At 38.9% G+C, this 10,628-nt stretch overlaps 2 protein-coding genes across 5 annotated transcripts in view; one reads left to right on the forward strand and one right to left on the reverse strand.

Annotated features, from left to right (window-relative positions):
• Window positions 1-9,117, forward strand: part of PA200 (proteasome activating protein 200) — a 29,995-nt gene extending 20,878 nt beyond the window's left edge. For all 4 annotated transcript variants that reach the window (XM_039116886.2, XM_039116887.2, XM_039116888.2 and 1 more), the window contains exons 28-35: window positions 889-1,173; window positions 1,269-1,364; window positions 5,669-5,847; window positions 6,321-6,402; window positions 6,873-6,997; window positions 7,270-7,362; window positions 8,225-8,378; window positions 8,899-9,117. In XM_039116886.2, coding sequence (XP_038972814.2) covers window positions 889-1,173; window positions 1,269-1,364; window positions 5,669-5,847; window positions 6,321-6,402; window positions 6,873-6,997; window positions 7,270-7,362; window positions 8,225-8,378; window positions 8,899-8,940 — 1,056 coding nt within the window. In that variant the 3' untranslated portion in view covers window positions 8,941-9,117. The remainder of the gene's footprint in view (window positions 1-888; window positions 1,174-1,268; window positions 1,365-5,668; window positions 5,848-6,320; window positions 6,403-6,872; window positions 6,998-7,269; window positions 7,363-8,224; window positions 8,379-8,898) is intronic.
• A 7-nt stretch (window positions 9,118-9,124) lies between these two features.
• MYB80 (myb domain protein 103) lies at window positions 9,125-10,406 on the reverse strand. Its single transcript, XM_008815536.5, has 3 exons — window positions 10,274-10,406; window positions 10,037-10,166; window positions 9,125-9,866 (listed from the first exon to the last, which is right to left on the reverse strand). Exons 1-3 carry the CDS (start codon window positions 10,404-10,406, stop codon window positions 9,125-9,127), a joined length of 1,005 nt encoding a protein of 334 aa, XP_008813758.3.
• Between the last annotated feature and the right edge of the window lie 222 nt (window positions 10,407-10,628).

A 10,628-nucleotide genomic window follows, 5' to 3' on the forward strand; every position in this document is an offset into this window, starting at 1 on the left:
TCTAATATATTGGTTTATTGCCTAAACGATCTCATTTGCCTTTTGATTCTTGACTTGCTCTCATGGCAACTCATGCACGGTCCTTGATGTCAGAAGTGGCTACCTCCTGGCCATGGACATTTAGGTTGTTGGCACAGACATAGGAGCTTGCCCTCATAGCAAATCACATTCATATATTGACAATTGCAATAAATGGCCATTTAGATGGCTCAACCTGTAGTCCAAGCTGTGACTTGGAGTGGATGCAAATTCTTCACCTCTGCATCTAATGCAGACAAGCATCTGATTGAATAATGAAGGATTTGCTTATCTGACATAAGGAGTTCAATACATGTATCTTGTTAAGAATTTCTTGCTTCACTTTATTCTTTTTATGCCTGGGCTTCAAGGACGATCCATTTGTTGAGGCTTATTACAATGTGGAGCTCATGAACTTCTGACATTCGTGTGGCTAATTTTTTATTTTGAGATTTCTTGGTTTGGACACCATATCGTACAATAAGGCACACCTTTTCCCTCTACCCTCTTGTCTGAACTTTTACTCTTAAGCTTTCATATCACTAATGTTCAATTTATTAGATGAATTTTAGAATGCAGTTTAGTTAATTTTGTTGTCTAGTTATTGCTGGATGCAAGTCAAAGCTGCAGAATGTATATTAATAGTTAGTGAAAGATACTGCCCGTTATTGTCAGTAATATATATGAATTAAAATGTGTATCAGAGATCAATTCTGTCGTTCTGGACCTTAAATATATTCTTCAAATATATGTTTGACGTTAAATGAATTGGTCATGCTACAATTACTTATCACTTGTTAAGGAATGTCTTTTTTTAGTCTATTATTATGCTTCTTTTACTCTCTTCTAAAATTTATAAATGTGAGGCAGGTTAGAGAATCTATTGGTGTTGCACTTTCTGTGGTATGTTCAAACAAGAGGCTTTTTGCAACATCCAAGCAAACCTGTTTGCAAGAGGTTGAAGGAGACATTGACATGGTTGAGTCACCTCAAAAGGAAAATTGGGCCGAACTTCTAATGGAGAGAGCTTCTGAATTAGCTAGAAATATCCAAAGTGCAAATCAATCTGACAGAATAGATTCGATGGTAGATTTGATTCATGAAAATGGCTACACAAATTCGAAGGCCAAAGCAGATGTTAAGACGATGGAAACGGTACTTCATTTGATTATGTTTCCTTGTAATTGAAACCCCATGTTGCCAGTTGCTTCAGTAAAAAAACTAATTTATTTTCTTTTTTATTGTTGCAGATGTTCCATTTCATAATCTCATCTTTGAAATCTGGAAGATCTTCTGTTTTGTTGGATATGGTTGTTGGATTAATTTATCCTGTTATTTCATTGCAGGTATTTAGACTGCAGCACAGTTTCAACTGACAATAAAAATTATGGCTTTTTAAATTGCATTTTTTTGTTTTATCTTTCATGTTTGTAAGGTTTTGATGTGCAGTTGCTATCAGTTTATGTCAATCAATCAATGCTTATAGATTTTTTGAGGATCAGATTTTCGCTTATATGAGTGATTTCTTTCTATTGCTTAATTTTTTTAAAAAAATAATAGAGATTCATTGATACAATCCAATAGTTAATTTTTGTAAGAAAAACATCAAAATACTCTTACACCTTGTTCCATAACACTGTTTCAGAACTTTCTTTCTTTATTTATTTCCCTGGGTTCATCTACAAAAAATGGTTTAAAGCTTAATTTTGAAAATCAGTGTCAGACATTAAATTAAGCCTAGGATTGCGTATCTTCAACTCCCTGATACATGGATACTACTGGCAGCTCATCATTTCCTTGCCAGACTTTAATACCATGACATTGGCAGGAGACACTGCACTGGTATTGCATGGATACTTCTTAGATGTATTGGACATATTTGGGTTTATTCTATCAATGCTGTGTATCCACAAACACATATGCACGTATATGATTACAAAAACATATACGATATGATCATCTATGAGCAAGAAAGTGGATGGTTTTAATTCTACTAGGGCATAATTATGCTAATTATTCCCTGCCCAAACACATGTTGGGGCATATAAGTTCATAACACACTCTCATTGTTGTGTTCTGCATATTTTAAAACACATTTGAACAAAAATTCAAGTTCTTTGGGGAGGTCCAGACAATAGATGAAAACAGATTAATGAGAGCCTGTTGATTTGATTATTTGATGCAGAAGTAGCATTTCTCTCACACATATTGTTGTTTCTTTTTAAAATTATTTTAAGAACATTCTGAAAATTGTAGGTAATGAAGAATGGTGTGAATTATCAAGTTGGAGAACAGAAATACCATGAAAGAGGCACATAATAAATTTAGAGTCATAATCTTTTATTTTGGATCCAAACTTTGATCAAAGCATATGCAACCAAGCTCCATTTGAGGAAAAGAGAGGAGGTCTGGAAAGAGAGGTTTTTATGGTTATCCTTGTTTTAAATACCAGAAGGCATATGAGAATGAGATAAAAATTTGTCAGTGAAGCCTCAGACTGTTATAACTTATGTGTTTTTGGTCAAAAAGATGCGGTGTTTTTCCTACTCCACATTTTATTCTTGTGTGTAGGGACAAGAAGATTATGAACTTTTTGAAAGTTAGCTGATCTTTATTTTCTTGCATTATTGATTGCATCATTATAATGCCTGCCATCTTTTTTATGTAACGTTATAATGTGGATATTAATTTAGAAATTGATTTTATCATGCAAGGGATTGAATATATTAAATAATTCTCTTTCATTTTTTATGAAATACTTCCATTTTGTTTGGTAAGTAATCACCAATAAGGATACCGTCATATTAAAATCAAAGCAATTATTGAACTTTAAGAGGTTGCTTTGCATTATTTTGAATTGGGGAAGAAAGAAGTTGTACATTATTCATTTCTAGGAAATGTTTTCCAAGACAATGCCCCCCATATGACCCAAAAGACAACTTGGAGCAAGATGTTTCAACTTTTCAAGTGAATGATGCCCCAAAGGGTGGTATTCACATTTATACAGACGCATGGATGTGGTGTAACAAGTTCTTGTCCAACCTTAACTATGGTAATAAAGTCCTTCCAGAGTACATCCTCCACCAGTTGTGTCCTTTTCATCTTGAAGACTTGAAATGCATAGTATGTGGGTTAAGGACTCGATCAACTTGATCAAAAAGAAGATCAAGAAGAAATTTTGATTTGCTGACTGGGACAGTGCAAATTAACACCAGCAATCTCAGTAGATCACCGGACTGCTAAAATCATGCATGAACTAAGCAGGAAATATTAGGAGATGAAAAACTATGCAATCTCTCATCATATGATCAAATGCTGAAAGGTCAATGATCCAAGGGGAGGGACCAGATGATGGGAGATATGGTTTACCTGAATCAGTAGCTAGGTTGCCCATGAAGAGGGTGGTAGACTGACACGAGAAGATGGCTTTTCATCAATGTTGGAGCTCAGTGAAGTCTTGTTGATAAGGTTATCATTTCTTCACTTTAAGGACATGCTAGAAAAGCATCAATTAGAGATTGCCACTGAATCTGACTGATTGTTTGCAACAATCAACCTCATGTTGGCAGTGGGTTTTACATGTAGAAGCAAGGTTCGCCGTACCGGTACCGAACCCCGTACTGGTGCCGTACTAGCATAAGCGTACCGAATGTCGGTATGGTACGGTACGCGGTACGTCAGGCGTACCGACACTGGTGTACCGATACCGGTATCCATCGGTACGGGTACGGTACGCCCGGTACCGACTTGTACCGATTGGTACAGCATACCATGTGTAGAAGGCTTTCCAGCGCCAGACGCATACCTAGCTCACACCTTAACTGAAGGAAGGTGCTCCACAAGACTGGCTTCGCTGCCCTCCCGGCTCCCGATTTTAAGTGAAGATGTTTTCCTGTTCGACGTGTGGATCCCACATGTATCTTTTGTTGGTACAGAAATCCCATAGTACATACACTGGTCTTTGCAGCCTGTCCCACAACTACACAACCACTTGCATGACCACCATGAATACCATGCCTGTCTCCTGATTGAATCGCTGTGGTCGCTGTACATAATAGGGATTCTTTTGCGTGAAAGTTTTTCTATACTTAGAGAGATGGTAAGTCTCTGATCATATACTTCATAGATGCATTTCACTACTAGAAGGAATAGGATCTTGGACTCTAATAATGTGCTTTTAGCTTTTCTGAACTCTTATTTTTGTTTTCTGAGTCTTGTTAGGAACTGAAAGATTTAGCTCCTTAAACAACACCCATCCAGGTAGCATAGCATTCCATGAGCTCTCCTTCAAGGTTCATGCTGAACAAAACCATTTTAGCATATCCGAAATCTTTTTAGCCGTTTTAAGGAACATAATATTAGAGTTAATATGGGGCCATATTCCAAAAATGTCTTCAAAGCCTCTTATATATATTTAAAATTTTAAATAGATCTTCACTTGGAGAAAGAGAAATTAGATATTTTTCTCCCTTTTCCCTGAGAAAAATGACTGTTGTGGACTGTTGACTTCAGCTGAATTAGACAGCACTATTGTGTCCCAAGTCATTCTAGAAGCAGTGTATGCAGAAGTCAGTTCAGCAAATAAATAGCCACCTGTTTGCATATTTTTAAACCATGCAATTCCGTAACATCATTGAGAATACTGTTTTGGTCGACATAATCTTCAAAACTTTAAAGCATAGGAGAACATATCTGACCACTTTCAGGACTATATTTGCACACCCTTCTCTTCATAGCTGCCTCTGCCTGTATAGTTTAAAGTGAAGAAATGTTCTTAGACACCATGAGCCTCGCATGTGAACATAGTTGGGAAAAGAAAAAAGGAGAAGAAAGTGAAGAGTTTCAGATCAGGCTGACCAGAATATACATATTCGAGACACGGTATATTCTGCTATTGACTTATGATTTCTTTGATACCATGTGAGGGCTTGTGGTCTTAACAATATGGGATAAAATGATTTGCACTTAATGTTCTTTAAGGCAAAAGTCAACCATATATATGTGATCAGCTTGCAGGTATCTGGTGGAGTTTTCTTCCATGGAGGACCTAAAAGGTAAGTATACAAGAGAATAAAAGTAAAGAAAGAGGGGCTGAATGATGGATTGTGACTACAATGTAGAGGGACAAAAGGAAAAAAGAGAAATAATGGAATGAGGGTAGACGGGGTATGTTCTGGTCAGTGGCAGAAGATCCTCCTCTTTGTTCTCAATACTAGGACAACAACCATTTGAGGCCAAACTATCAATATACCCCTATTGGTTGTTTGGCTGCAAATTTTTTTTACATCATTAAGTCAGTCAGAAATTCATATTGCTAAGGTCTGGTCACACAGGATCCAGTGTATAGTAGCCCAGAAACCCTTAAAGAGCAATAGAATATCAGTAGCCATGCTTAACAGCTTGTAGTCTCTCACAATTATATCCAAGAACTGATCAGTGATGCCTGATTCCTTGGGATGTTTCAGCATTATGTTAAACTTGATGGAAGTTGTGCCAAGCTCAAGCACATTTTGAGTGTTGAATTTACATTTTTATAAGTTCATGTGTAATTTACTCTTTTTGTTTTTGAGTCTTTGGTTGCTGAACATCATTGCATGATACATCATTGCTTGGTACATATTGCATAATGATTGCTGTCACATGTTTGCAGGAAACATCGAATAAAGACCTGTCAACATTAGCTAAGGCAGCTTTTGAATTACTAAAATGGAGGATATTACCTCGGCCTTTCTTAGAAAATGCTGTCTCAGTGATCCTTTCTTTAGTCAATGATCCTAATTGGCGAACCAGATCTGCAGCTCTCACATATCTTCTCACCTTTATGTACAGGTTTGGCATTTTTCTCTCAAAATTCTTTTTTTTCACTATTTGAGATTTTTCATATGTAATGTTTACTATTGTTTTCAGTTCATTGTCAAACTCTTGTAGAAATTGCCTCCTGACACATCAATCTATTTTACTAACGGTTTCTTATCATCATTTTTTTCAAAAAAATATTGTAAGAGAATATTTACATCTACTCTCATTTTTATTAACTGTGGCTTTTATTCCCTGTCTCCCTGTAATAAAAACTTGTGCTTGTGGAGTTGTATTACTGTATCTGAAGAGGTTTCACATTTGGTGATCAGCCTCAGACAGACCTCTTTAGATCAGTTATCCTCTTATTGTCGACATGTGCAGCAATAGTAGGGTGTAGGTTGTATTTTATAAAGCTCAATTCTGTATACAAAGAAGACAATTACCTTGCTAATAAGGCAACTGAACTGCAATTATTCTGACATTGTTTTGGCTTTTTGTAACAGGCACACATTCACTCTGTCAGTTTCAGAGAAATTACAAATCTGGAAATGTATCGAGAAGCTACTTGTTGACAACCAAGTTGAGGCAAGTCCATCTGATTTTAAAATATAATCCATCAGTACCTTCCGATAAGCAAATGTAACTTTTAGAGATTTATTAAGTGTTTTGATGTTTCATCTCCTGCCATCATTCTCAAATAGAAATATGGCAACATTTTTTAAGGATAAGATGTTAAAGACAATCCTGCTCTTTTTGATGACTATTGCTATAAGGCCTTGTGGTAAATAAAACAACACACATGTATTTGATATGTAGCCCCCTCTTGGGGTATATTCTTTAGACTACTTTCATTTCTGATCCTATGTTTACATAGCTCTATATTCTGGAAAGAATGTTTTGGTGAACTTAACGGCATTGCAAGACATGAGCTTGCATGCATCTCTGATACAAGATAAACTTCTATTTTCTGTCGATCAAGTAATTCTGTTATTATTGTTTTAAAACAATTTAGCCTATTACTGTGATTTGGCTTCTGTAACTCTGTACAAGTTTAGGTTAGGGAGCATGCTGCTGGGGTTCTTGCAAGCTTAATGAAGGGTGGAGATGAAGACTTGTCAAGGACTTTTCGTGATCAATCATATGCAGAAGCACAATCAATTCTCAGGAAACGAAAGCAAAGGTCTTCCTCATGCTCTTAAACAAGATTTGGGTGTCTGTCTTCCATGAGTCTCAGCTTTCCAATTTTTCTATAACTTGACGTGGGTTATGGTCCTTACGGACAAGGACAGAACTGCATGTCATAAACATTTGCATAAAGAAGCACACCAGCTGCATGCTAATATTTGAATCATATAACTGCGCTATCCTGAAAACATTCATGGATTCATGCATTCAATTGATTAAAATCCCTACATTGTTTGACATTAACTGACTAAAAAGTTATAACTGCAGGAAAATGGCTTCTGGTCTATCTATAGCTTCTATACATGGTGCTGTCCTTGCTTTGGCTGCATCAGTGCTTTCAGTTCCTTACGACATGCCCAGGTATGTGTTTGAAATGAAGAGCATGACTCCTTTTGGTGGAAGAAGTATTAGTGTCTGAACTCTGAACTATCCGTATGCATGGGCCAAACTGGCTCTTATGAAAATATCATTGGCAAAATAGCTGGAGTTATTTTCATTGTCAGTCCCACTTTGGTCAGCCTGCTAAACAAGATTCAACCACACGGTTGAATGAGTATGGAGTTCTTTTCGTTGTTAGTCTTGTGCTAAACTAGAATCAAACACACAGCTTGAGGATGGGAGTAGGGATGGCTACTCCAGCTACAGCGCTAATTAGAGTTGTATTCACATACACAGTATAAACTTTGTAGATTATTTTCCTAATTGAGGCTGCATCATCGTTTTTGATTAATTATTTTCCAGCTGGAAACCAGTTGAGGGAGAATAGAAAAGTGAATGATTTAAAGTTTAAACTGATCAGATATGTGTATGTTGTTGGAAACAAGATCTCATGAGTACTTTTGCCATCTTGATAAGAGCATATGGTGATCGGAAAGGAACAGCAGGGTAACAAATTGCATTGACGATGGAACTTGGAAAATATTGCAGAGCTTTCTAATCTGTACTGGGTGCTCAAGGCTGCTATGAATTGAATATTGGTCTGAAACCATCTCCACTAGACTGGTGGATTTTTTCCCCTAGAGAAAATGCCCTCAACAAAATCCTAAGAATTCGTTAAGCTTGCATGGAACATGACATTGCCTTTGATTCATGTCATTGGCTCCTTTTCATTCCAATTTCATGGATATCCAACTTGTCCTTTTTTTTTGAAGTTACATCACAGTTAAATTTAGAGCTTTTTTGATGACGATGGAGACATGTTCTAATTCAAATACTTTTGCAGCTGGCTTCCGGATCATGTTACATTGCTTGCCCGCTTCATTGGTGAGCCTTCCCCAATCAAATCTGCAGTTACAAAAGCAGTTGCAGAGTTTCGCCGAACTCATGCAGATACTTGGAACATCCATAAGGATGCTTTTACTGAGGAGCAACTGGAGGCAAGCACATTTTGTCATATATAAATACACACACACACACACACACACACACACACTTGCATACATTTATAAATGTATGTATATAAATATGTGTGTAGAGAGAGAAACTAGGATCCGGTAGAGTGGATCTAGATCCGATTAGATCTAAATTAGACAATAATGATCACAACCCGAGCTATTGGATATGATTTACTATTTATAAACTGTTTACATAAAAAAAAATTATTTGATTTGGAGATCTATAGCTTATGCATCAAGCAGTTTGAAAAATGGACAAATTAAATAACATGAAACAATATATTTTTTTTTGATCATTTGATGCATAGACGGTTGGACTCCAACTGATATAATTTTTGGCGTTCAAGCACTGTCGAGATGGTAGATTATACCTAATGGTTTGAATCAATGTGCAATTCCTATCATTCAAAAAAAAAAAAAAAAAAAAATCCTTGCATGCACACATAATTTGGTAAATTTCAGTATTTTCTTGCTCTAATTTTTTAAATATCTGAAATTGCAGGTTCTTGCAGACACCACATCTTCTTCCTCATACTTTGCTTAGTTCTATTGGAGCCCTTCGAAAATTACAATAGAAGCTGTTAGAAAGGGGAAAAGAGAGCCTCGAGATTCATTATGTTGTTGCAGTCTACAAAATAAATCGTTCTGTTGTAATACCGACTTACAGACTATCTTGTACCAATTATTCATTTCCATTAAGTCATCTTCCTGAGTTTGACCACTCTTTTTTACACAATGGGATTCATCAAATCATCGGACAAGTCCCACAAAACGCAGTCTGAAGCGAACATGCTGGTATCCCCTTTTCTTGCAGCCTTTCCACCCTCGGCCTCTTCGCCGTCGTCATCCTCGTCTTTCTCCTGCATCCCGCCACCCTGCTGCTCTGCCGCACCACCAGTGCAGGTGCTTCCGGTGCACAAACTCTGGCTCCATGCTGATCCATCGCCATCATTACCGTAGGCTGTCCCATCATATCGAAAGCCATCACCCACTGTCGGGTACATGTCGCACATCCCGGCAAGGGCATCCGATGGCTCCCCGGCGGGGCCCATCATGGCCCAAGCCTTGCCGTTGTTGGGCTCCTGCATGATGGCCCTGGATAGGCCCAGCTTGATTTTCTGTACGGTGTCTTCCTTGTCATCGTTGTTGGGGGTCGGATCAGCAGCATTGTAGGCCAAGCGCGGATCGCCAGTGCCGGTCGCGGGTGCCGCTGGGCCAGCGAAGTCGATTCGTTTCTTGGTGAGGAGGTGGAGCATCTCGTCCTTGAAGCAGCCGAGGGCGGCCTCGGCGAGATGTGCCACCTGGGGTGGGGCGAGGGTCGTGGCAATCTCTGCCATGAGGTGGGAGAAAGGCTTGTGCGTCACAGGATCGATCCCCATCCCGGAGAGCTTCTTCTTGAGCTTGGTATTCCAATGGTTCTTGACGTCGTTGTCCGTGCGCCCTGGAAGCTGAGCTGCTATCAGCGACCACCTGATGAACCAAAACATTGTAAAAACGCCAACATCTTTAGATCACCGCAGCCATCTGCTGAACTGGAAGTTCATGATTGATGAACCAATATTAATAAATAGTTCAGACTGCGGATGGCTCCGCTAGCCTACGTCATATATCCATCACGAAGATAAGGTAGTGGGCATTGCCTGTTGCCAACGACGGAGTGGAGTTTGACAATGGTCTGCTCCTCGGACTCGGAGAATTCGCCGTGCTTGAGGTCTGGCCGGAGGTAGTTGGTCCACCGGAGCCGGCAGCTCTTACCGCATCGCTGGAGGCCTGTTGGTCGCGTGGAAAGAGAGAGTCGGCAGTTTAAAATCATCACGTAACAAAGTGCATGGTACGATGCAACGCATACACGAGTGCAAAAGGGTGCACGTACGTACCAGCATTTTTGGGGATGAGGCGCCAGTTACGGGTGCCGTGCTGGGCGATGTAGGAGGAGAGCTTGTTGTCTTCCTCGGGGGTCCACTGACCTCTTTTCACGTTGTCCTTCTCACAGCACGGAATCCTGCCCATCTTTCCCTCTTATTTCTCTCGCTTTCAGCGGTCTCTCTCTTCTTAATTTCTTCCGGAGATTCCCTCAACTACTTCACGGAGGGCGGATACCCAACACCGCCCTGGAAACGGCTAAAACTATGGGAGTCCAATTCAGGAGATTCTCTATTCCATCTTTTTCGTAATTGCCTTTGCTTCTCGTTTGCTATTCTATTTCTATATGGCGGAGGCTATAAATAATTT

Source organism: Phoenix dactylifera, chromosome 11, assembly GCF_051530095.1.
Source record: "Phoenix dactylifera cultivar Ajwa chromosome 11, Ajwa_hap1_PhDact_Kaust_v1.1, whole genome shotgun sequence".
Classification (NCBI taxonomy): Eukaryota; Viridiplantae; Streptophyta; class Magnoliopsida; order Arecales; family Arecaceae; genus Phoenix; species Phoenix dactylifera.